The following is a 26,455-nucleotide window of genomic DNA, read 5'->3' as shown; positions in this document are numbered from 1 at the left end:
TGTGTCCAGCCTCCCACCCAGCTGCCTGTCTGCAGGCAAAGCCTGTGCTCAGCGCACGTGGCCTGTCTCAGCGAGGCTCCCCTCTCCTGTGCCTTCCGAGGAGGCCTGGCTTCCAGGCGTGCCTGGGACACACTGCACACCATGATTTGGGGCGGGAGTCACCTCGTTCCTGCTGGTTCAGGGGTGAGTCAGCGCCAGCCTGCAGCATCTGGCCTCGGTGTCCTGGCCCGTGATGAGAGTGCTCAGTATCGTTTGGCAGGGCGTCCTCTGTGTGAGGCCGAATGCTGTTCCCTCGGTTACCATTCATTGTTTTACTGTCTACCAGGGCCTGTCCAGATATCTGGTCATATTTTCCTACAAATAATGATTTTCCAAAAAAAATCACCACCCAGGTTTGTGACTTCTGTGCTAAGGTGTGGATGTTTCCTGTGGGGCGGGAGCCGGCTCAGTGGGGGGGCGTGTTTTGATTTGGACGGTGTCCCTGCTCCCATCTGTGAATTGTCCAGAGTAGCTCACTGGTTCATGGATGGTCCTGGGAACTCTCCAGGGATGGGAAAGTCATCAAGGCACACTGGAGATGAAGACAGCAGGAAATTCTTGTTTGTGAGTTTGAAAGCCACGTGGACATCCGCTGAGCAAGTTCTGAAATAAGGGCCCTGGGAGAAGCAGAAGGAAATGGGTCGTGAAAAGTCGACTCATTATTTTGATTCACTTTGGAGAAGAAAGTCCAACACAGGGTCTTTAAAATCCCACGTGGCTCTAGAAGGACTTCCTTGCTGCTGTAACCTCTCTGTGTCATGGAGAAGGACGGGCCTCTGGCGGATCAGGAGGGCCTCCAGTGTGGCTGGCTGGGGATGACGTGTTGTCTTGTGTGTGGCTGTTTGTTGGTCCTCAGACTAGAGGCCACTGAGCACACTGGCCCATTGTCTTAGTTCATTTGTGTCATTCTGACAAAAATACATGAGACTGGGTCATTCATAAGGAATAGAGATCTATGGTTCACAGTTGGAGGCTGCGAAGTCCCAAGCCAAGACATTGGCAGGGTTGATGCCTGGCCAAGGTCTGTCTGCTCCAAGATGGCGCCTTCTGCGTCCTCCTGTGGTGAAAGGGGGAAGAACAAGAGGGACTCCCACCTCAAGCCTCTACCGAGGGCTAATCCATGTATGGGGGTGGCTTCCTCGTGGCCTAATTGCCTCTGACAGGTCCCACCCCTTAATACTGCCACATTGGGAATTAAGTTTCAACATAGGTTCTGGGAGGGACACTAATATTCAGACCAAACCAATGATAGAATTCAACACTCTCTGAATCGAGTTCAGGACTTTCTGAATCTGAATTAAACGGTGGGGTTGTCGGGGCATGGGGTGGGGAAAGCCAAGCCCCACCGTACCACAGAGTGTGACTTGACCCAGCCAACTAAACTCTCCGTCTCCAGACTTTTGGAGGGAGAGATGTAAAGAGGGCAAAGAAGAGCAGGATCCCCGCCCCACCTGTCCTGCACCATCACACCTGCCTCCTCCATGTTTGCTTTCTGAGCCTGGTTCTTCATCCCCGTTGGGGCTTCCCTGAGCTGCCTGTTCATTCCCAACCCATTGCTCGTGAGTTCTGAGTTAAAATCATCAGAGACACTGGCTGATACAAAGACTTGTTTCCTGTGCCGTACTTGCTGATGTGCCTGGGGAATGTCTAAGGGACTGTGGCTTCAGCAGAATGGTAATTCAGCTGCCCTTGCACACTTAGAGGTCTCTAGGAATGATGAATGGAGGTGATTGGCAGTTGTTTGTAGGAAGAGGGGACTGGGGCCAACCTGAGACATGTGCCTCATCCAAAGGGGCATGGCTGCTTGGCTCCAGCAGGAGATTTAGTGGCGTGTTTTGTAACAAGCTACACCAGAGCCAAGGTAAAGTCCACAAGCTCTGTCTTCATGTGACATTGCAGGCTTGGGCTTGCAGGCAGCCTGGTTGGGCTCCACCTGCCTGGACCCTGTCCCAGTGGAATAACCCTGGGCAGACAACTCCACCCTCTGAACCTCAATTTGAGATCTGAACAATAGCATTGGCAATATTATCTGCCTTGTAGAGTTGTTGTGAGACTCAGTGACACGATGCTGGTCAGACGTCTCAACTCAGAGCTTGGCACATGGTAAGAACTCAGTTAAGAGTTGCCACATCCCACATCTTTATGTATGAGCAGAGAAAATTCACCTTAACCCCAAGGAAAGTTAGTTAACTCCAGGGATGATAGAGACTACCAATGCCCTGGGGCAGGGGCCAGACTGGTGGAATAAATTACATTTTATTCATCAGACTGGAGCATGTTCCTGGCCACCTGTGGCCTCTGACTCACTAGACTTCTAGTTGCTACCCACATAGTTGTGCCACTCCAATCCCTGGCACATGGCACTTTAGGGGTTCCAGTATTTTAATTGAGTATTGAAGGACCCAAAGTATTAAAACTGAGTCTTTGCAATTAAATGTTCACAAGAGATATTATGAAGACCTTGTAGGCAGAATACATCCACCCATCCACTCATCTAGCTATCCAAACCTGCACCCACCCATCTATCTGCCAATCTACCCACCCACCCCATTCACCTATTCATCCCATTCACCCATTTACCCCATCCACCTTCCTATCTACCCATCCATCCACCATCTTCTGCAGGGTGAATTTCTGCTGCAATAAGTGAGGAATCGTCACTTCCTTCCCCAGGTCTCTCCCAGCCACATGCAGCCTACAGGCCTTGGGTGTCTTGATGACTCTTCTTGCTACAGCCCCTCCCCCAACACGTGGTGGAACGAGATTTCCTGGTAGCACCTGCGTCCTCTGCATGTGTCTTTTTGTGATTCTTCTGCGCTCCCTTTCCCCACCACGACTCCTGAGAGCTCTCTGTGCCTGGGTCTTGGTCTGCTGAACTCACTTTTGGGAAACAAGTGGCCCCCTCGTGGCTCCCTGTCCCACAGACTCTTTTCTCTGTTGGCTTTGGGGGAACTGAGCGGTGCTGGGCTAACCATGGGCCTGTGTCTCTCCTCCTCTCTCACAGGGAGTCTGACCTCTTCCTGCTCGACAGCCGCACCCTCTGGGCCTCTGAGGAGGGCTGGCTGGTGTTCGACATCACAGCCACCAGCAACCATTGGGTGGTCAACCCAAGACACAACCTGGGCCTGCAGCTCTCCGTGGAGACTCTGGATGGTGAGTCCCTGGCCACCGCCACCACTGGTTCTGGTGCAGCCCGCGCTCTGGGTCAGGATGTCCGAAGCTGTGTGTGTGCTGTTTGCTCCTGGAGCAGGCTTTCCCACCCCTCCCCCAGGACTCGACCCCCAGCCAAAGCAGCCCCTTCCCCTCACAGGGAGCCAGCGAGCTTGGCCACAGGCCTCACGGCTCTGTGGACCCACATCCGTGGGGCGGGGGTGCCTCATGGTAGAGATGCAGAATTAGGGCTGCCCCAGGACTGCTCTGTCAGCACCTCACCTTGGAGTGCTCCAAGGTGAGCCCTGTAAACACAGCAGTCCAAGTGCTCACGCAGCTTCTCCAGCTTGTGACGCATGGCAGCCTGGGCTGGCCCCGGCATCAGAGCACATTCAGTGGCACCTGTGGCCTCTCCCTCTCTAGGCTCCGTAGTATCCTCCTAGTCTCCCCTAAGTGCCTGCAGACATTGCCAAACGTCCGCTGTGGGACAGAATTGCCCCTGGCTAAGGACCATTGCACCTGCCAAAGCATTAGTGCCCTCGCTGTTAGTGGTTCTGAGTCCTCAGTCCTGGAATCCATTGTAGCTGGGCCTCCCGGGCACCTGTCCTCCCTCACAACCCACCTCCTGCGAGAAGGGCAGACAGGAAGAAGAGTGGGGAGCTAGTGGTGGGCCGTGCCATTTCTCCTCCCCACAAATGGTGTTTCTAATTAAATGGGAGTGGTTTCTGGGCATGTAGCTTCTTCCTTCCACCAGTTTTAAGGGGGAAAAAATGTTTTTTCATTTGTTTTGGAACAGGAAATATAGGCCCATGACCTCATAGTCAAACAGTATGGGAGTGTGTGACAGTGAATACTTTCCCTCCAACTTCCTTCCTGCATCTGCTGAGTTCCACTTCCCAGAGGCAGCTCCTGTTTCCCTGTTACTAAGTTCCTTTTCGGAGATGCTGTCTGGGTTTTCAAGAGCTTACACAGAGATTCTACTTTCCTTTTGTTCTTCAAATGATGGTGCAGTGTGTTCTCCATCTGACAGCTTATCTTGGAGATTGATGCTGTTCATGATTAAGAGGTTCCTAGTTCATTGTAAGACTTACGTGACTTTGTAGGGTCCATGTGCTCTTACCTCCCGTCCCTATGTGACTTTGAACAACTTCCCCGACCTGTCAGAGCCTTGGCTTCCTCATCACCACTATGCAGGTGACAAGAATCTGGGCCATGGGGTTGTTTTGGGTTCATATGAGACGAATGTTTAAAATAGTGCCTTAATGTGCATGGGGACTCCCCAGGGTTCTTGTTAAAATGTGGATTCTGAGTTGGCTGGACTGGGTGAAGGTCCTTTTTGGACAGCCCCCAGGGCATGCTGAGGCTGCAGGTCCCCAGATCATACTCTGAGTACGGAGGACTTAGAACATGACCTGACTACAGGACCCACGAAGGAGAGCCATAATTAACAGAGTTGAAGCTGTTATTATTGCCTTTTGGGGTGGATGCCTGGGGTTTTCCAATCTCTTGCTCTTACAAACAGGTAGCCATAGGAAACCCAGGCATGCAGGTCATTTTCCAGTGGAGTGGGTGTAGCTCTAGATGAATTCCTGAAAGTGACATTGGCTGTTGCTGCTGTGATATTGTCAGTTGGCCCCGCTCAGAGGCCGTTCATCTGCACTCCTACCTGTCCATGAGCGAGCCTGCTTCCCCTCCTTCTCTGTCAAGTTCTCGGTCTTGCCCACCCTGGCTAGTCTGATGGAGGAAGGACAGCACCTGGGATTCCCGTGGCTTTCCTCTCTGGGGAGGTGGAGTATTTATCCGTCCGCGCCATGCGCGTTTCCTCTCTGCACACCCCGTTCTCACCCTCTGCCGTGCGCTGGTCTTTTTTTCCTCTACTTTGGCTCTTTGCCGCTTAAGCAGCAAATATTTCCCCAGGGTTTGGCTCTTTCTACATCGATGATGCTGGATTTTGCCAGGTGGACCCAGACACCAGAGCTGGTTCAATCACTGTGTCCTTTATAGTTCCTGGGCTCTGCCCTTTTTCCTTCCTGTCTGGGGCCACCACTGTGGTCTGGAGCTTGGGGAGAAAACTGGCCAGAATCTCAAGGGTGTCTCTTCCTACCTTCTTCTCAGGGATGTGGCAGTAGGATGTGGGGAGCAGGAACAGTTTACAAGACCTATGAGGGTCTGGGTGAGAGGAGGGAGCGCCCTGACCATCCAGAACGCCCCTCTGTTGGGTTTCAGTACCCTCACCAAGGCCACAAGCCATGCCGGGGACCACGGAGCAGAGAACCACACTCTTGCCCTGCTCCCCAGGTCTCTCTCTCTCTGCTGAAGGTACCCCACTCCTCTCTCCATTCTCCATCCCCTTTCCATGTTCCTGAGACTTGAAAGGAGGCTCTAGAAAGAACGGGAGTTTTCCGTTGCCCTATAACTGAACCCTGCTGGTGGTCATAGTCAGCCCACAGCCCATCTGGGGCACCTGGGAGAAGAAAAGGCCACACACACACACACACACACACACACACTTTACTATTTCATATGTATAAATATGTCCTTTTGCTGGGGCCTGGCACAAGCTGGGCAAGCGCTCTACCTCCGAGCCCCACCCCCAGCCCTCATGTTTTTAAATGACTGGGGAAAATGGGGGAGAAGAACGCCTGGAGACCTGGGAGGTGACGTGCGCGGTGACGTGCCAGTCTGTTGCCCTTTTGTCCAGGGCCATTCACTTGGGTGCTTTAACAGCAAAGTCGAATGACTGGCACAGAAATGTTGTTTCAAGGAAAAGATTGTAAAGTCTGTTCTGTGCCAGCCTTTCTCAAACTGTGTCAGTAGGTGTCAGTAGGTGCCCCGGGCACAGGCAGAGGGCTTCACGGTCAGCTAGTGGGAGGAGTGCTAGTTGCAGAGAGTAAACAGGAGGCTCTGCAGGACATATCAGAGCCTTTATTTTGCTTGTGTCCCTTGCAAATCTCTGGACCACAAATTTGGCATGGAGGAATTCCAGACTCACCCGGCAACAGAATCCTCCGAGCCTCCTGTTCCTAAAACGTCCCTGGGAGCCTACAGGGAATGGATGAAAGTAAAGAGGGAGTGGACTTGAGTCCCCTCTTCCAAGTGACTATTCCTCTGGACTTGTGGATGCTGGCTAGCCCTGACCACTTGGCCCAGCGGGTCCTGTGTGCCTGTCTGGCTGGTCCTGGTAGCTCGTGTGGCCCAGGGCTGATTTTTCTCACAGGTGACACTGACCCCGTGATCAGTTCCTCCTGATGTCAGGCCTGTGCTCCCTTTCCTCCAACACCAGATTCCTTCTGTCCCTCTGGCCTCCAGCGTCTGCTCCACCCCACACTGTGGCTGAGGCTTGTCATCTGCTGGGGTAGCACGGTGCAGGGCCCAGAGCTGGGGACTGCCCTGGCTCCAGCCCCGGCCCTGCTGTTTCTAGCCCTGTGACCCAGGGTGAGTCACCAAGTGTCCCTCATCTGGAAAATGGGGCTGATAATAGTTTCCGCCTCCGAGGGTGGTTGTGCAGGATCAGATGAGCTCATGCAAGTGAAGTGCTTAGTTGCTTAACACGTGCTGGCCACAAGCACAAAGGGCATGACACATTGTTTCTGGTGACGCTCCCCGTCACCACGCAGGGGGTGCTGTCATTACCATGCCCACAGCACGGGGGGAGGTCTGAGCACCCGGGAGCCCTCCCGAGCTCCATATTCCCCAGCCCACCATTCCTGGTGGCTTGGTGGCTCTAGATCCTCTCCACAGGCAAGACACTGAGGGCTGGGGACCCGTCCAGGTGCCATGGATGGCACCTGGAGAGACCCAGACCCCCCATTCCCCAGGGCTTCTTCAAGAACTTGACAGTGGCCTGCCGGGAGCCCTGCCCACAAGGGCTCCAAACCAAACTGGGATTGCACAGGCTTCCTGCCCATCTGGCCCTGGTGGAGTCTTGGGCCAGAGGTGCCCTTCTGAGACCACCCAGGAACCTGCGCTGCTCCCTCTCCTCCCCAGCTGTGGCCCTCCTGTTAGTCACAGCCATGGCCCAGCTGGGCTCCACTCTGGCCAGCAAGCTGACCGCGTGGGAGGGAAGCCTGTAAACCCCCAGGCACCTGCGTCTCCTAGGGAGGCAGCTGGGCGGCACGGCCTCATCCCCTGAGGGCAGCATCTTGGGACTGGGGCTGGTTCCCCACCTGTACCATGGCCTGTGCTCCCACATCTGGGCCAGCCATGTTCTGCACCCCCAGTGGGTGCTGGGGATGGGGGCAAGCAGAGCATGACCAATCAGGGCAGGGAGGAGAGGTGGGTGCCCTTGAGCAGAGGGACTCCCATGGACTTTGGATCCTCCACCAAGGGGTGCAGAAGCCGGAGTGGCTCCTGGGGTCCCCTGGTGTGCCCCTGCCTGCCCCTTCATCTGTTCCTTAGACACAGCATCACTTGTCTGCAGGTGGCCGGCAGGAAGAAGAGGGTGGGCCCTGGGGGTTACCGAGCCCTGGGCGGCTGCACGTCTGTGCCCATGACTGTGGGTTTGATTAGCGTTTCTCTGTGATGGTGGTAGATTTATTTAGTTCTCACAATAACCCTGCCCATGCAGCCCGGTTGTCACTGCCACGTTGGGCAAAAGAGGAAACCGGGGCTGAGAAAGCCGAGTCCCCTGGCTCCCAGGGTGGACCCAGAACACTGACTCCTGCCCCCTCGCTCTTCCCTGGAATGTGGTCACCAGGGACCAGGCGTGGATGGGGCTCGAGAGGGCAGTGCCCAGTAGGGTCTGTAAAGTCATCTACACACGCACCCCGCGAATGCTGGGTCCTTCTGGCTGTCCTCACCGTCCTCTTCCCTGGGAAGAAAAGATCCTTTTAAAGAGCCCTCACTAGCGCTGGCTTCCTGGAGGACCGTCTGGGCAGTGTGTGACTTCCCTGAGCTCCTCTCCCATTAAAAAAAAAATTAAAAAGTGTTTTTTACGGCCATGTTGATATAAAGATGGATATAATCCTGGCTGAATTAAACATTAAAACATTTTCTTTGATACTAAGAGTTCATGTTTTGTCTTATGTTTTAAGGGACATTAAAACATTTTCATGGGCCCTCAATGTACATTGGCTTCCGGCCCCGCATGCTGGGATGGGAGCAGCACAGATCTCTCCTCCGCCTCATTTGGTTGTTAGAAACGGCTTCCTGCATCTGACAGCCTCTTGGCCCATGTTGGAATCACATATATTCACTCAACAAACCGCCTAAACAAGTCTTAAGCTTTGGCCGTCACGTGGCTCATGATCTTGCAGGAGGGGGCTGTGAATGAGGGGCACTCTGTGGAGGAGAGGGCTGAGGCTGTGCCCACTGTCCTGCGCGCTGTTCGAGGGTTTCCTGCTGCTCTCCTGGGGCCGATTTCCACCTCCAGAGCCCGCTGTGGGTGATGAAGACCTCTGGAAGCACGGGCTCCTTGGTTCCCAAGAAGAGAACTCTGCATCCCGTCCTGGCTCATGGGGTCCCTCCCCGCTCTCCCTGTTCACAGAAGAAATCACTGGGAGGTGCAGGAGGGTGGCGCCTATCAGCCTCTCTGATGAAGAAGATGATCTGGTGGCCTCGCCTGCCGCCCTCCCTCTTCCTCAGGGACCCCCTTCTGCAGCACCTGTAGGCGCATGCTCTACGGGGCAGAGGCATCTTCTCCGTGCCCCACCGCTGCCTCTGGAAGTGGGCACCCTGTGCACAGCCTAGCCTCTGTCCTCTGACGTGGGAGAGCATGTGTCCCGCTCCTCGACCCTGGCAGATGTGCCTGGGTGCAGAGGGGTCCACGGGCCGCGCAGTTCAAGTGTGGTGGTCGGGGAGGACGCGGAGGTGAGCCGCTGGCTCATGGCTGTGCACACCCGCCCTTCAAGCGGCTGCTGACGCCTGCCCCTGGGCAGCTGGCCCCCAGGTGCCTTCGCCTTGTGATTTCTTCACTTCCTGTTTGTCCAAAGCCAGAGAGGGAGCGGAAAAAAAAAGCCTGATGGCCCAGCAGCTGGGGTGGGTCCTTCCAGGGCCGGGTGGGCAGCGGTGGCAAGGACGGAAGTGGGTCACGGGGCCAAGCAGATGTCGCAGTGTTAACTGTGTTCTCACTTGTCACTCGGGCTTTGGTTCATCGAGAGGAGTGGTTGGACTTGAAGTGTTTCCCACCGCTAATGAGGAACACTTTTATGCTGGGGCCTCGGAGGGGCAGCTGGTGGCCTCGGGCCTGGAAAACAAAGGGACCAGAGGAGAGCCAAGACGCTGCCCTCTCTGGGGTGGGCTGTGTCCCCTCTTGTCCTGAGAGGCTCCGGTTGTGCTTCCTGCCTGCTCTCCGGGATCTTTCCCAAGAGCTTGCTGGCTGCCCCGGGTTGGGCCACTGCTCGGCCCATGGGGCTGAGGTATACCTGCTGGACTCTCCTAGACCCCTGGGTCTGCCTGGCTCAGCTCTCCGTGAGCCTTCCCTCCATGAAACGGCGGATCTTCCTACGGCTGGAGCCTCCGCAGGCACCCCACAGCCAGCCTGGAATCCTTTCTGGATTGGGGGGCCCTGTGCCAATATCCGCCTGGACTCATTGACAGATGGTGCGGGGGTGAAGTGTGTAGCCTCGCGTCAGCTGGACCCTGTGTGAGCTCGTCTCTGCCCCTGAGGAGTGCAGGGGCCCTAGGAAGGTTTCACGCCCATGACCTTGTCCTCCCCTGCTGTGAACGTGGGTCACAAGTCACAATTCTTGTTTTGAACATGCTTAGCACAGTGCCTGGCACTGAGAAAATGCCCAGGAAATGGTTTTTATTTTTGTCAAGGACCAGCAATGTAGAGAACAGACGGTACCCAGAGGGCCCAGACGTGCGTGATAGAACATGGGCGTGTCCCAGCTCAAGACAGGGACAGTTTCCTCCATAGGCTGGAAGCAAATTGGTCAAAGGTTGGTTGGCAGGGAGCTGCCAGTGTTTTTGTGGTGCCCAGGGTGGGCATCAGAGGCTTGGAGGGTCGGGCATCTGCCTGCACAGCAGTGGCCTTTGGTGGGAAAGCAGCCTCTGGTACCCACAATGTGCGCTAACGGTATTCCAATAAAACTTTATTTGAAAAAGCAGGCGGTGGCTGGATGTGACCTGACCCCCTGGGCCAGTCATCAGCGTCAAGCCTGTGCCCTTCTGGCCCACCATCCTGAATGTGCTAGCGTCTTGTCCTGGGGCTCCTCACTCACCCTCGGCAGGAGGGCTGCCTCCGTGTCCCCAAGGACGGAGGAAGGCAGGATCTGGTGGCCAGGGTAAAGGACATTTCTTGATCCCTGTGGCTGCCTTTTAGGAGGAAGACACTTCCAGAATCCTGCAGTCCCTGGCCCCAGAACACGACCCCAGTGAGGCAGGGAAGGGTGGGAGGGAGAGCGGGGCCGGGCGGGGCACGGCGTGTGGTCCACAGCTCATGCACCTCTTTGGATCAGGCCTCTGCACTCAGACTGAGCCACCAGGCGAGGGCCCGGCACATGGCTTCCCTCGTCCCTAAAGACTGGAAATGTGAGACACCTGGAGCGTGCAGAGGCAGAGGGGGACAGGTGTGTGGGAGACAACTCCCGCTCCAGACCGGAAGAAACGAAGGGGCGGTTCCCTCAACGGCCTGTGCCCAGCTGTCTCTGATTATCATCCTCAGAACTGGAAGGAGCCCCAAGACCTCACCTGGTGAACGGCTAAGCAATGTGTCCATGCATAGCATGGAACACCCTCGGCCATGCAGAGGACGAACAGGGGCACTCGGGACCATGTGGATGGACCTCAGAGTCGTCATGCAGACTGATGTCAGCCGACACGGGGCTCGGGGAGTCCCAGCATGTGGAATGTCTACAACATGCCACGCCAGGGGGAGGCTCTCCACCAGGACTTTTGCCTCCCAGGGGACACGTGACAAGTTCTGAGGCATTCTTGGTTGTCACAGCTGGGGGTGCTGCTGCTGAGCCCCCTGCTATAGTGCCAGGATGGCTCCCCCAGAGCCATCGGGCCTACTGTCCCTGGAGCCCACCCTCTCTGGCTTGTGTCCTCCCTGTCCCCAGGTGAGCCACACCGTCCTCAGGCCTGGCATTTGTCTCAGTGTTCTGCTTTTGTGCCTGTTGCTGCTGTGCCACTCACATGCAGCTGGTCATGTGACGCTGGGCTCAGTTCTCCTGGGCGTGTGCCGAGGAGCTTTGGTGGGTCACGTGGGCATTACACGGTCAGCTTCTGGGGGGAATTGCCGGCCTACCTTCTGTGTCCCTGTCTTTGGTGAAGGTAAGTGAACCACTGCCAGGTGTCTTTCAGCCACACCTGCTGAGGGTCTGCTCCTGACCAGGCCCACCATGGCCTGCACCTACGAGCCCTGTCCTCAGCCACTTAGAAAGGGGCAAGAACGGCCCCAAACATCGGCTTGGACTCCATCACTGGGGGAGGTCATTCATCTTGCTGGCCGGCTCGAATGTGCCGCTGGTTTGACCATGACCTGGTGACATCATGAGAGACCCTGCCTCTGTGCTGCTCCTTCTGCTGGTCAGCTTTGGTTGATCCTGTTCTCCCTGTGGTTGCTAGGTGGTGGCCGATCCTAGGACTCCCTCCATTTCTCTTCCCTCAGTCCTGTTTGTAGAGAGAAAATTACTTCTGAAAGTTAGAGTGGAAAGTTTCCAGAAAAGAAACTTCCAGGGCACTTCTCTTGCATTCACTGACTGAATTGGGTCACATATTAATCCCTGAGCCAATGACTGTACTAGAGGATTAGTGGCCTCTTATTAAACCTCAGTCCCACCCGTGAGGCCAGGTGGAGTCGGCTTATGGCACAGCTGCCTCAGTGAAGAGGGGTTGGTTACCAGGAAAGGGACGGGCAGGGCTTTTGCACATGAGGAGCTCGAGGCCCTGCAGGCGACATGTCCAACCCTTGTAGATCTCCTCTGTCCCCTGACCTGCTGTCGCTCAGCAGACCTTTGGGTCCCTGGCCAGGTTCTCCCACGGTGCTGTGGACTCCATTCCCAGCACTTGGACTTAAGGTGTTTGGAACGGCACCAGGTTTTCAGGTCAGGCATTTTTATTTTGCTCTAAAATCCTTCCAGGGGGGAAGCATAATTCCTAGGGGCTCAGCTTTAATGGTTTCTTTTATAGAATCATTCGAGTTATAGGTGGATGAACTCAAGGAAACCCTGCTTAAGAATGCAGGATAGCCGGCGCTAAGAGGGGTGGAGGCCAGGCCACGGCGGACGGAGAGGGTTTGTTTCTTTAAACATGAGCTGTTAAAAAGCCAAAGTGAACCCCTGGTGCTGATCTGGTCTTGAGAGATTTCCTTGACTCCTGGCCCGTCTGGCAGAGTTAATTCCAGATGTGGATGAGCCAGGGCCCTATGGAGACATTGTTCTTGTGGCCTTGACTCCTCTTCCTGACTTTGGGGCATCCTAGCTTCAGTGGTCAAGAGTCCTCGAGAAGCCGGGTGCAGTGGTGCACACCTATAATCCCAGAGGCTCAGGAGGCTGAAGCAAGAGGATTGAATGTTCGAGGCCAGCCGCAGCAACTTAGTAAGATTCTGTCTCAATTTAAATAAATAAATAGGAATTAGGGTGTAGCTCAGTGGTAAAGTGCCCCTGGGTTCAATCCCCAGCATCAGAAGAAGCAGAAGAAAGATTCCAGATTCTCAGGCAGCCTGACTTGGGTTCAAGTTCTGCACTGTGGCTCCAAGTTGTGTGTCCCTGGGGGCAGCACTCCGCCTTCCCAGCTGTCCCATGTTAGGTAGGCTTTGTCTTCATCGGATGCTTCTTTCTCCCCTTGGAACTTGTACCCCACCCCAGACCTGACACTAAATACGATTTCCAATGATCTCGTCGTTGTCCCAGCCCAGAGACTGACAGTCGGTGCACGGGGTCTGACTCAGGCTGTCAGCAGAGGATGGGACTCAGGGATCACTTCCTCCACTGGATGATCCCATCCCCTCCTGGTGTCCCCTTCCTCCTGCCGGGCTTCTTCCGGAAACTTCCTTTGAGGCACTCCTGTGCAGTCTCTCCTTACGCCCCCACCTCTTTGTGGAAGAGAAAAGGCCCCTGGGCCCAGCTTGTTCAGACACACGCTGTCCCCAGGCAAGCTCGTGGCCTCTCCTTTAAACCCCTCGCTGGCCCTGCCTGCTGCCCTCGCTGGCATTTGACCGCTCCTCTGAGCTCCGCACATGCGCTGTGCCCAGAGGTTGGCTTTGAACGCAGGTGGCTGGCCTGAGCCTCCCCAGGCCAAGCGTCTCTCTGGCTGGATCCATAGCCACACTCAGACTGGGACCTTTGGCCACCTGCCTGGCTGCTCCCCTCGGGTGTCAAGTAGGGACTCCAGACAACGTCCCCTAATCCAACGACTTCCCTCTCCACTGCCCAGCCCTGCCTTGCTTTCCCCGCCACGGCAAACGGGCGGCCTTCCTTTCTCGGGTCCCGAGGGAGCGTCTTGTCTCTGGTCTCCACATCCTTCGGCACGTTCCGGGAGGTTCCTTTTCCAAGACACTCAAAACCTGCCCTTCTCTGCTTGGGATGTCATGTTCTAGTTGAGATGTTTCCACTGGGGAAACTGGGTGAAGGGTACGTGGGACCTCCTGTGGATTTTCCCCAACTTTCAGTGAATCTATACTTATTTAAAAACAAAGAGTGAAAATAAATCCCAGATATGGGTTTAAAAAACGAACCTGGAGAATCCGACCATTTCTTTCGGACCACTCAGCGCCCAGGCTGGGCCTTCTTCATCTCTGTCTGGGTGGTTCCTCCACCTTTTCCTCTTCCCTCTGCTCCTGTCCTTGATCTCTGAAGTCCAGTCCCCAGGGACAGACCGAGGTGATCTTATAAGAAGCGGTGTCTCCCACTCAGGCAGTGCCCCGGGGGCCTCCCTGGGCTGTGGGAACACAGTTCCACAGCCTGGGTGGCTCAGAACAGCCTGGCTTTGTTCTCTCGCTGCCTGGAAGACCCACATCCGTCACCGGGGTGTCCACAGGGAGATTCCTTCCCAGGCTCCAGGGAGGGATGCTTCCGTGCCCCCCTGCTGAAGGTGCTCCCGGCAACCCCAGCGTCTGGGCCCGTCTCCCTCCCTGGTGCCTGTGCCTCTGCCTTCACCTGGCCTTCCCAGGAGGACAGCCTGTTGGATCAAGGCCCATCTGGCCTAGTTTGGCCTTTTCTTGAATTACATCTTAAACACCCTATTTTCACCCTCTCCTGAGGCTCTGGTGGACCCAGTGGACAGTCAAGGCAAAAGCTTGCTGCTGCCCACAGGACCGACACCATCAGGGCTCCTGCTGCCCCTGCCCACTACCCCCCCTCTCCTCTGCAGCCCTCACCTGTGGCCCCCCGCCCCCCTCCAGACAGCTGCCTCTGGGCTCCCTCTGTCTGGAGGGGTCTCCTCCTCATGGTCCTCAGCTCTCTGCTCCAGTGGTCCCTCTGCAGTCGTTAGGGCTGTTGGCAGCTGTGCCCACCCTCCTTGGCACAGAACAGGAATGGCCCCCTCCAAATTAGGTTGACTATGTGACCCACTTTGGCCATGGAACTGTGAGTGGGACTTAGGTGCCCCTGGCATGCGACCATCTGCCAACTGCAGCCTGCCCCTCCCCTGCCTGTTTTCCTCCACACCTACCAGTCCCACTCAGTACCCAGGGTGTCCCTCGGCCGCCTCCCCCCTTGTGCAAAGTCGGGGAGTGGGGGCTTTTCTCTTTTGCTTGTAGCTGCTTCCAGGCTGCTAGGACAGCTCCTGGCCTGGGGTTGGCTGCGGCCAGGACTGGTGGGTGGCAGAACCATGGATGAAGGGCAGAGGAAATGATGTCTGCAGCACCGACCTGCCCTGTCCCTCCCGGAACCCACCGTCTGTGCGTCTGGCTGCTTCCTCCCTAGGGCAGAGCGTCAACCCCAAGCTGGCGGGCCTGATCGGGCGACACGGGCCCCAGCACAAGCAGCCCTTCATGGTGGCCTTCTTCAAGGCCACCGAAGTCCACCTCCGCAGCGTCCGGTCTACTGGGGGCAAGCAGCGCAGCCAGAACCGCTCCAAGACGCCCAAGAACCAGGAGGCTCTGAGGATGGCCAGTGTGGCAGGTATGTCCAGGGTGGGTCGGCGCAGGGTTTGAGGACCCCAGGGCCCCGCAGAGCCCCGACACAGGAACCACTCCAGATCAATGTGGGAGCTCCACAGGCGGCTCCGGAGCAGACACAGCTGAAGCAGACCCACATCCCTGCCTGCCCAGAGCCTACCAGCTTGATTATTAATAAAGCTAATAAATCAACTTAGAAATGCAAATGAAAAGCATTAGCATAGCACGATGCAGACTGTGCCGATTTGTACTTAGAGAAAACAGTGGCCACACTGACGCCTCGGAAGGGGAGCTACGAAGACAGGCAGCGGGCGTGGGTGGGAGGGGAAACAGAGGGAGCTGTTGGCTGTATCTTTCACTTATTTCCTAAAATGAAAAATATTGAGAACTTGTGACCAATTTGATTCCTTGAAAAAAAATATGGGTGGAAAGTGTTTTTTGTATATTATTTGGTATACTTTTAGGTGTGTTTGAAATGTTTCATTACTCTAAGAAAAAATTTAAAAATAGAGACACCCAGAATCTCTGGAGGCTGAGGCAGGAGAATCGTGAGTTCAAAGCCAGCCTCAGCAAAAGCGAGGTACTAAGCAACTCAGTGAGACCCTGTCTCTAAATAAAATATAAAATAGGGCTGGGGATGTGGCTCAGAGGTCAAGTGCCCCTGAGTTCAGTCCCCGCCTCCATAGAGGTAATATCTTCACTGAAAGAAATTCAAAGATTAATGAAAGTACTAAATGTAAGGCATCCCCAAAGGACAATCCTAGGAGTGGCAGCATTCAGATCCTCACTATAGAGCGTGACAGTTTTTAGCACATGAGGTTTTATCGTTCTTGAGGCTCCCAGACTCCAAGGCTTCCTATTTTACAGAGAGATAAACTGGGGCTCAGTTTAAGTTAAGTAACTTGTCCAAAGGCACGGAGTAAGTGGCAGCCCTGGGATTTGAGCCCCAGGAGCAGGCTGGCTGTCCATTACACTGGAACTACATCCTTATTTAGAATTACCTGGAGATATCTGCCTGTCCTAGATGAGCCTTAGTGTCCCCAATAGTCCTCTTGAGGGGTTTTGACGATTCCCCAGGCATTTGCCAAGTCCATGCATGAGACTGTCCTTGTCTGGGGCTTTGGGAACATGGCTGGCTGGCACATGGTCCCTTTCCCCACAGGCTGACTGGACAGTTGGACACTGATGGTGTCTGGTGGCGTAGGTTGCTGGAACCCAGGATGGTACATCTTGATCTTGATTTAGGAGCCAGAATCCCCTTCCCAGCCCTGTGGTCACCTGTGGCCACCTCCACCCTCGCCCACCTCATACTCCCCTGCACATGGAGCGGTCCCTGTGCTGGTAGGAGACGCACCTTTATTTCCTCCCAGACTGAAAGGAAAATGTCAATTAACATCTCTAGCAGACGGTTTCCTGGGGACTGTGGTGGTGGCCACCCAGATCCTTGGAGCCCAGGTTATGGCTGGAAAAAAAAACACCAAAAACCTCTAAGCCGCCCTTTCCAGGTGACCTGAGCCAGGGAGAGCAGGTGACCTCTAGCTGGAGAAGGTGGTAATGGACTCTCCCCAGAACCTCCAGAAAGAAGGCAGCCATGACACTTAGACTTCAGCTGGCAGCCGAGCTGGACTTAACTCCCGAGCTGCCAGATGGGCAGTTAGCGTGACCTGGAGCTGCCCTGTGTGGTGGTGTGCACCAGGGCAGTGGGCAGGAGCTTGCTGCTGTCCACATAGCTTTCTCCTCTGCTGATGGGCTGGGTGTCCCCTTGAGCTCAGCTCCCAGAGCTGGGACCCTGGTGGCTACCAGGAACAGTCTGAGGCACAAACCTGCCCTGGTCAGCAGCTGTGGCAGCTGGGGCCTCTGAGCAGACTCCCAGGCCTGGGCTGGTCCATGGAACCACCCAGAAAACTGAGGTGTTTAGAGCCAGTGGCCCCTTCTGCCTCACCCAGCCCATCCTAATGTTCATTTTACTTTCCCAGGGAGAGGTAGCCCGCTGGGCCGAGGGGCACTTTTGAGAGCAGGACTTCCTGACCCCAGTGGGCTTCAGTGGCCCAGATGGCTCAGAGTGTGTGCAGGGTTCTGCTTGGTCTCCATTCATGCCCTTTTTTAGGTTTCTTGAAAGGGTCTGTGATTTGCTAAATCAAAGATCACCTGATCTGTTCCTTCACACCAGGGGCTCCTCCGAGCTGGGCCTTAGGGCTGGGGCTCAGTGGGGAAGCTCTCCAGGCCGGGCAGGAGGCAGGCATCGTTATCACCCTGTGTGAGGAGAGGCCCAGGATGGAGGACAGTGACGTGGGACTCCAGCCCATGCCAGGGGCAGGCAAGGCTTCCCCTGAGAAGTGAGCAGGGGGCGCTGAATGTGGCCAGGCTGTCCCCAGGGTTTGGCCAGGCAGTGGGACCTGCAGCTGCAGGGCCCGTGGCGGAGGCGTGTGGCTGGGGCAGGTGAGGAGCAGGTGTGGATCCCTCCCCTGAAAGCTGCAGCTCAGGTTTGAAATTCAGCCCAAGAACATGGAGTGGTCTCTCAGAGCTCCACGCTATGTGCAGTGGGGTGGGAGATGGTTCTGGCTGCTCTGAGGATGGCGAGTGCGGGTGGGACATGGGGCTTCAGCCAGAGCCTGGGGGCTTGGCCAAGGCTTTTGCATCCTAGCAGGCTGGAAGTGCTGGCAAGTTCCACCCCAGCAGGCTCTGTCCTGGAGCCCTATCAGAATGAGGGGGGCAGGAAAGAGGCCTCCAGGTCCTGGCCTCCCATACCCAATTCTCCATCAGATCCTCACCAAATGTCCAGGGACGGGGCCCTCACTCCCCATGGGGCAGCTACTCCACCTGCCACCTCCCTCCTTCCTGTGGATTTCAACTCCCTGGCCTTGTTAAAGCTCTTCTAAACACGGCCTGGAAGTTTAATTTTAAAAAAAAAATCCCAGGTCTGGGCCCCACCCCAGACTTCATAAGCCAGTGCCCGCCCGTGCATGGGCGTGCGTGCCGTGTGTCTTGGAGGTGTGCCCATCTCACGTGATGTGACAGGCCAGGAACCCTGCTATGGGGCCACACAAGCTGAATCCTCTCTCTCGCACGCAGCTCTTGTGTGTGGGTTGGGGACACAGGCTGCAGCCTGCCGCCTGCCATGGAGCTGCTTGCCTGTGAGCCACCCCCAGGGCCCAACGGCTCTTCAAATGGCGTGCTTGGGTGGAGGACCTGGGCCCTCGCCCCACTTGAGCCCAATGCCCTGGTGATCAGCTGCCTCCACCAGACGACCTGTGGGGGTGGTAGCTGGGTCTGCGCACTGGTCGAGACGTGCTGGCTGCTTGGGCAGGGCCTCGTGGAGGTGGAGGCCACCAGGGCAAGGGGCATGTGCTGCCTCCCGCTCTGCTGTGTGGGCAAGTGGGGCAGGACTGGAGAGCCGGGGGCTGGGAGCCTGGCTTGGCTTTTCTGCTACGAAGTCCTTGTGAGACACAGGAGTTCCAGCCACTTTCTCTGGGGCCATTCGGGATCCCAAGAGACCAGAAGTGCAGAGCAGGTGTCTAGGGTCCCTGATGGTAGTGCCAGTGTCTACCCCCACAGCATGTCCACAACCCCCCGTTGGGCCTGGGGTTTGAACAGTGAGTCAAACATCATTGCTTTCAATGTGGTTGGGGAAGTGGCACTTGGGCCTATGGACCCCTCCTCTGCTCCTGGCTGACAATGTTGATCTACCCTGGTGCTGAGCCCTCACGTCAGCTCAGGGTCTTCCTTTACTCTGGACACCATGTACTTGGCAATGTCCCTGGCCCGAGCTGACGTGCTAAGACCTCTTTCTCATTTGGGGCACTTCAGGCAGGCTCCCTGGCCTGTAGGAGGCTCCCTGGCCTGTAGGATGCTCCCTGGCCTATAGGATGCTCCTCGCCTTCTGCTGCCCCCTAGGCAAGAGCGAGGAGGCTGTGGGTGGAGGGAGCTTCCTGCGACCCCACACTGCCACAGCGAGGGTGCTGACGGAGATTTCTGGGCAGCCAGGGGAAGCTGCCTTTCTAGCTCCCTGGGCCCTTCTCCTAGGATGCCCTGGAGCTCGCCCTTTGTGCTTTAGTGACAGCCTGGCCCCGACCCACTTCTCACTAACCTAGGATTCCTGTGGATGGTGGAGAGCGGGTGTTGGGGGTGGTTCCCTCTTCATCAGACACCCTCGTGGTGTGTCACTGGTTTGAGGGACACAGCCGTGATACTCAGTGGTTAAAAGGTGTGCCTGTGTGCAGTTTTAAATGTCCCTCGGGTGGGCTGGGAGCGTGGACTCCTCTGTGTGAGAGCCCTGGCGAACTGCTGCGAACACTCAGGCAGCTGGCCTGGCGTGGAGGTGCCCACTGGAGCCAGCAGCTGGGAGAGCCCCCGCTGGCCTGCAGAGCTTGCTGTGTGTCTGGGCCTGCACCTCCAGGGCACCCCTGGGGGAACTCAAGCTGATCACACTGTCCTCAGTGGGACGAGCCTGCACTGGCAGGACCAGTCGGGATGGACTACCTTCAAATTCAGAACCCCACGTCCCGTGCTTGTCAACACTAGAACATGCACTGCCCACAGAACCGAGGGGAGGTTCTGATCCAGGAGCTCAGCAGTGGAATCGCGGCCCCAGCTCTAAGGCTCCCTGCCCTGCCATCTCAGCACCGCTTCATCTCAGGGCCCTGGCTACCCAGGGGCCTCATTATTCTTTTGTTGCCAGGCAATAGGAGAAAGCAGGGCATCTTCCCATGGGTCTTCCTTAGGATGGAGGGCCCTCTTTGCAGAACCCCCAGGCCCATGGTTTGAGCTAAGCTCCTTCCTGAACAGTGCCTGCCTCTGGTGGCAGGACGTGCTGGCGAGCTCAGGCCTGGGTGTCCCAACCAGTCACTGGGAAAGGGAAGGTTGCCATGAGGGGCCAGTACCAGATCTTTCAGGAGGGCCACACTGGGTCCGTCAGAAAGGCGTGGGGACACAAGCACCTGAGTCCTATAACCTGGGTCAGGTAACGCAGCAAGCTCTCCCTCACCTCCTGGGCCTGCCCTGTCCCTCCTCTCAGACGTTCTCCGGGCCACCTTGCCCACTGGGACGCTCATTCTCTGGGCCACCTTGCCCACTGGGACGCTCAGCCCCAAGAGCATGAGAGGGGTGAGTGAGGCTGAGGCTTTGACCCTCCTTTACCTGTGCAGTGTGGACTCGAGGCTTTGGAGATGCAGCAGTGAGACTAGAATACACAGTAGGAACCAGACACAGGACGGAGGAACACGCACTGGAGCCTTCAGGCTGTGAGAAACGGCTAAGGGCAAAGGCCCCCGTAGGAGCAGCCTGTGGCTGATGGTTCAGGGGTCAGAGCCACCCAGGCCTTCCAGGCAAGGGCCGGAGGTGGACATCACTCTGGGTAGATAGAAAGGTGGAGGACAGACAGGTCATGTTTAAGGAGAAAGCACGCCCAGCCGCAGGTGGAAGCGTGCGTTCAGAGCGTGCGTGTGCGTGAGGCGTGCGCAGACTCTGCAGCGGTCCCGAGTGCCCGGGCCTGACCTGAGGCTCACCAACGTACACTTCTGGAAAACCCCAGGGCACTGTGGCTGCTCCCGTGGGAACCGCAGTGGGGTGTGTGCTGGCCATCAGTGGTTTGGCTTCTGTCATCTCTTCCTGGTGCTGTGGGGGACTCTGTTCCAGGTGTTTCTGCACACCTCTTGCCCCCCAGATGGAAGAAAGTCTAGGGATGCTCTGGCCTCACTCCTAGGCCGCACAGTTGAAGCAGACCCCTCTGAGCAGGGCTGTGCAGCCATGTGGGGGGGGGGTACGTGTGGGGTTTGACCCCTCGTGGACCCCAGGCACATGCCAGCATTCCATCAGGGAAGCCAGTGTCCAGAGGGGTCCTGAAGGTGCTCTGGCTGAGATGGTGAGGGAGAGGAGGGGCCGGGCACCTCCCCTGGCAGGGCCCTGTGCGGGCAGCGCCAGGCCAGATCTCCCAGCCACCCTCCGGCTGGAGTGATCATGCTCCCGCTGCATCACGCGGAGGGACGTGAGCATGTGTGCTTTCCTCCCTGGGTGCTGCTCCTTCACCTCCTCGGCCACACAGAGAACAGCAGCAGTGACCAGAGGCAGGCCTGCAAGAAGCACGAGCTGTACGTGAGCTTCCGCGACCTGGGCTGGCAGGTAAGGGCCCCGCCGCGCTCCCTGGGGCAGCGCCCCTGTGTGCACAGGAGTCACGAACCTCATCCTGCCACTCAGGCTCCGGGTGGCACGTGGCCCAACTAGGGAAGAGGCTGCGGGCCAGGGTCACGGGGACGTCCCATGAAACCCCTAACAGAAATGTGAGCCTCGACCCAGATCCAGGAGCCCCAACACTGTGGACTCTGAGCCTCGTGGCCCTCCCGCCCCTCATTCCCATCCTGTGACATCTGTTTCTCTGTCACATGGCCGGGCCCTGTGTTAGTGGGCGGGATCCCCTCTGCCCACCCCTCCTCCCCTCCCACAGTTCCACCGGGCTGCTCCCCCTGGAGCCACTGTGGGGGGAAGGGGGCAGGAATGAGGGTCTGCAGGCCGGCAGGCGTCTACCACAAGTCCTGATGGTCACTCACCCAGCACCTCATGGACACTCATGAGTGTCCACAGCCCCTGGACCTGCTGTGGGTGCTGAGGTGCAGCCAGGAACCTGGTCATGTGTCTGTCCCATGGAGGTCAGTGCACTGTCCCAAGATCACCGGGCAACTCACAGTGTTGTTCAGCCCGTGGGGAGCTTGTAGTTCAATGGGAGAGTCCAGATTCTTCCATGGGGACTGTGCCCAGACACCCACAAGGCAAGGTGCATGCAGCCAGTCAGGCACCCTACTGTGAGTCTATCCTTGGGACCAGTGACAGCATCCGTGTTCCAGGGAGTGCTGCAGCAGCATCCACACTCCAGGGGTCACGGCTGGAAGATTCTGTGCCCCCGAGAGTCAGTGAGGGGTGCATGGATTGCTGGACAGTGTTCCTGGGCTTGCAGACCCTGGAGGCCAGCGTGGGGTGTGCTGCTCACGGAGCCATGTACACAGGTGGTGCACGCTGCTGGACTTCCCCCACAGCGCTGGAGGGTCACTGGCCTCTCCTCCAGGCGGGTACACCCAGGCATGGAGGCTTGGCTTCCAGTGAACTGTAATGTGTCATCACCTGGCAGGGGCAGTCGGTTCCTGACTGGTCCCAACACCAGAGTCCTCTCTGCTGTGCCACCTCCTGTCCAGGAGCATAGCCCTGGCTCTGCCTGCCCTCTGGTGACTCTACTTTTTTCTGCTGGAGCTACAGGCTGCTCTTGTTCCTCCTGCCTCTTCTGGACCCCCCTGTTTCGGGGTGTGGCAGAGCCCTGAGCCCATCTGGCCGTGGCCCACGGGAGGGGGGTGTCCACATGGGAGGCAAGGCCCTGCTACTTAGGTTTTCTGTGTGGTTCTGAAAGTGGCCAGCCACTCCCCAGCCGCTGCCCTCTCCTGCAGGACTGGATCATCGCCCCTGAAGGCTACGCAGCCTACTACTGTGAGGGGGAGTGCGCCTTCCCTCTGAACTCCTACATGAACGCCACCAACCACGCCATCGTGCAGACACTGGTGGGTGCCGCCGGGTGCTGTCCAGGGGGTGGTCAGCTGGGGCTACAGGCTGCGGGACCTCAGGTCTTGCTGTGCTGCCTCCAAGCCGGAGCCTGAGACGCTGTCTGGTGGGCCCTTTGCTCCATAAAAAAAGATACTAAGAATTATATTTTACGACTTCATTGGAGTAAAGATGATCATACGTCTGGATGTGAAGTTCCTTCCTTTGTTCTAACTTTAACAGTAGAACAGGTTCACGAGCTCCCAAAGTCCCAGGTGCTGGTTACCATGCCTAACCAAGAAGTGGGCCTGGGGCTGCCGGTCCGTCAGTCTGGACTGTGCTCTTGGGGTCAGATGTCTGTGCTGTGTTGAGACAGTCTTGTCTGCAGGCTCTCTGCCCACCCCAGCATCTGGCCATCCCTGGGGAGGGGTCAGCTCGAGAGTGTCAGGCCCCTTGATGAGCTCGTGCATTCCCCTGCAGGCCCTGAACGTGGGGAGGCAGTCCTTCCAGGGCCTTTGTTGTATTGAGGGTCTAGAGTATGTAGACCCCGTGCACAGAGCCAGGGGCGCTGCAGGGAATAACCCGGAGGGGGTCCCTGGCCTCTGGCTTCATTGTCTTGTGTGGAAAACAGTTCAGTAAACAGATGGGGAGATTTCAGAGGGGAAGAGCGTACCAGGAAGAGGACAAAGAGGATTGTGTGGTAGAGAGATCTAGGAAGCCCTGGGCTAGTTCAAGTTCATCCACAGGGTCACTGGGAAGATTCAACATGCCGATGAGGTCCAAGCTCGCAGCTCAGGGCCCAGCATACAGAGATGCTCAGGAGATGCCATTAGCACTACTTTATCCAAATTAGCAAGAGTGTTGGGAGTTAGGCACTTTGTTCTTTAGCTTGGAATCCCAGGTGCAAGGACTTCGTTATCTGGCTCCCTGCCACCAAGGCTGACTGGCCTTTCCCTGGCAGCTGGTCCTGCACCTGGCTGCAGTGCTGCTGGTGACCCGGAGCCCACCACCAGGGCTGCTCCCTCTGCCGGCTGCTGCTTGATCCTGGGCTTCATGCCTGTGCTGCGACCTGCCTCTCTGCTCATCCTGGCCGGCGAGTTCAGTCCTGGAGAACAGCTCATCTGGTCCTTTCATCTGGTCCCTTGGGGGCAAGAGCCTTTTTTTTTTTTTTTTTTTTTTAAGTATGTGTTTTCCAAAGCCTTTCCTTCCCTGGATTATAAACTCAAAAGCCTTTTTCGAATTGAAGATCCTTAGCTGGAAGCAGAACGGCCCTCCCCTGCTGGGCCTGGGCCTCGAGCGTCTTACTGCAGGGAAGGACTGCCTCAGGACCCTGGAGTGTGGGGGGCATGTCCCCGTGCTGCCTTGAGCTCATTCGTATGCTCTTCCAGCCCTCCCTTCATGGCCCATGGGACAGGGTCCTGGTGGCCTCAGTCAGCATCTCACTGGAGTTCTTAAGATGGAAAAGGGCTCTCGAGTGACAGTGAGATGATGCTCTGTGGTCATGCTTAAGTGAGGGTGACTCCCCGTCCTCAGAGAGTCCTGGGGAATGGGCTGATGTCTGAGGTTTGCTTTTAAAATCATTCAGAGTGCAGGGTGGGGGAGGGAAAGATGGACAAGGGCCCATCCTCGAGGATGTAGGAAGCCATGTCAGGTCCGAGCCTGGAGGCTGTGGGCAGAGGCCCAGGTTTCTGCATGTTGGCCTAGCATACCTCCTGTACTTGTGATCTAGAACATTCTAGAATAGCTCCATCTCTGGCCTGTCTTGAGCACTAGCCACATCCTTTGACCTGCGGTCAGCTTGGATTGAGTGGCAGCCTCTCCCTTCGCTTTGCCCCAGCTCCCACTCTCCCTGTGGCCTACTCCGGGCTGACTTGGCTGGTTGGTGGCATCATGTGGTCTCTGCGGGCATTTGGGGGTTTATTTTGCTCCTGTTCCAACCCATGCTCTGCCCAGGTCATGATGCCCACAAGCAGGAGAAAGCACTTTCAGTGGCAGGACACAGAATACCTGGCCCCAGACGGCCAAATCTTACTCCTTGCATAGCAGCTGTATCTGTGAGGATGCCCTGTGCTGTGGTCCCCTTGTCTGAACCATAGGGACAGTCCCAGAACCAAGGGACTGTGTGTAATGTGCTTAGGTCAGGATCTTCTTGGTAATGTCATCTGGGTCATCTTGCCCAGGCAGTAGATGTCCCTTAGGGAGAGATGGGGGCCAGGCCTGCCCCTCACCACGGGCCATGTTGGGTGTGTTGCAGGTCCACTTCATCAACCCAGACACAGTGCCCAAGCCCTGCTGTGCCCCCACCCAGCTCAACGCCATCTCCGTCCTCTACTTCGATGACAGCTCCAACGTCATCCTGAAGAAATACAGAAACATGGTGGTCCGGGCCTGTGGCTGCCACTAGCCCCTCCTGGAAGCTGAGCCTCTGGGGCCACGTTTTTCTGGATCCGCTGTGTCACCCTGCCCAGTATCTCTCACCGCCTGCCTTGGTTGGGAGCCAACGGACCAGCTGCCTCTTTTGAGACGTTCCCTTCCCCTCCCCAGTTGTAAAGGTATAAGAGTCTCAGGGTTGGAGTGCCAAGTGGCTGTGGATCAGTTTTGCCTCGGCAGCATCCTGTGGACAAGCTCCTACAAGCTGCTGCAGGCAAAACCTAACAGGAAAGAATCTCTACAAGGAAGATCTCGCAGCCACAGTCTTGGGCTGTGCTGTCCCCACGGTGCTCCGACTCGTTGACTCTGGAGGCAACGAGGAGACCAGGAGACCATCCGCCAGGCCACCAAACAGGGAGGAAGGCATGGCCAGGGGTGGGCCCTTGTGGCTGAGCTGAAGGAAAACTGGTGGGAAGGTCCTGTAACAAATGTCACAATAAAGCCAATGAATGCAAACGGCTAGGACGTTACAGATATGTTTTCCTCAACAGTCTATCCCCATTTCTTGATTTATTCTGACTTCATAGAAGCTGTGGCCACTGGAGGGTGGGAAGTCCCCAGTTCCATTCCTGTTTCAGTCCGAGCCTGCAGGGCCCCATGTTTACCCAGATCCGCCCAAATGCAGCTGGAGGGAAGGACCAGGTGCACCCGGAAGTGGCCATGTTGGCCCAAAGGAGAAGGTGTGTTGTGGCAGGGATGGACTTGGTGACTGGTTTCCCCTGTGAGGACGGAAGTAGGGCAGAACTTGGGCTGCACCCTGAGGTTGGGAAGCACAGAGGAGACAAGTCCGCCGGCCTGCGGGGAGCAGAGTGTGCTTCTCCTCTAAGCAGACCCATGCTCTTCTCTGAAGCCGGGCCTGCGGGGGCACCGTAGCTTCCTCTCTTCACTTGCTGACCCCTCTTAGAGGGCTCTGCAGACAAACTGTCTCCTTGAAGTAGGTGAGAGGCACCTGGTGGGAGGGCTGAGAGGCCCAGGTGCGCTGGACTCCAGCCGCCAGCAGGAAGGTGACCTCCCGAGCATGTATCCTGGCTGGGGTGACAGTTCTCACATGGTTCTTGGTGCACACCCCCTTTGCCTTGGCCGATGGGTCCCCCAAATGCTATTCACTAGCTTCCAGCTGCAAATGCAAGGCCGTGGGGAGGGCTGGGCTGTCGGCCCGTTTCCTGCCCCTACAGGAAGGGGAGAGCTGTCCAGGCAGCACCCACGGCCCTGCAGAGCCCAGGCCGGTGAGGAGCCCGGGCCTGTGCCTCCTGGAAACATCGGCTCTGCTTTTCTTTTTCTTCTTCAGTAGCTTGGGCTGCAGCCTTTGCTGCC

The 26,455-nt window shown here is 56.8% G+C and overlaps 1 protein-coding gene across 2 annotated transcripts in view; it reads left to right on the top strand.

Annotated features, from left to right (window-relative positions):
* Nucleotides 1-25,601, top strand: part of Bmp7 (bone morphogenetic protein 7) — a 65,583-nt gene extending 39,982 nt beyond the window's left edge. The window contains exons 3-7 of one of the 2 annotated variants that reach the window (XM_015479881.2): nucleotides 3,044-3,192; nucleotides 15,000-15,197; nucleotides 21,234-21,310; nucleotides 22,621-22,731; nucleotides 24,966-25,601. In XM_015479881.2, the coding sequence (XP_015335367.1) occupies nucleotides 3,044-3,192; nucleotides 15,000-15,197; nucleotides 21,234-21,310; nucleotides 22,621-22,731; nucleotides 24,966-25,115 (685 nt within the window). In that variant the 3' untranslated portion in view covers nucleotides 25,116-25,601. The remainder of the gene's footprint in view (nucleotides 1-3,043; nucleotides 3,193-14,999; nucleotides 15,198-21,233; nucleotides 21,311-22,620; nucleotides 22,732-24,965) is intronic. The other variant, XM_048810867.1, reaches the window with a different exon arrangement.
* The last annotated feature ends 854 nt before the right edge of the window (nucleotides 25,602-26,455 follow it).

Source organism: Marmota marmota, unplaced genomic scaffold (assembly GCF_001458135.2).
Source record: "Marmota marmota marmota unplaced genomic scaffold, marMar, whole genome shotgun sequence".
NCBI lineage: Eukaryota > Metazoa > Chordata > Mammalia > Rodentia > Sciuridae > Marmota > Marmota marmota.
The sequence above is the reverse complement of the archived record's forward strand: the minus strand, read 5'-3'. Positions and strand labels throughout refer to the sequence as shown.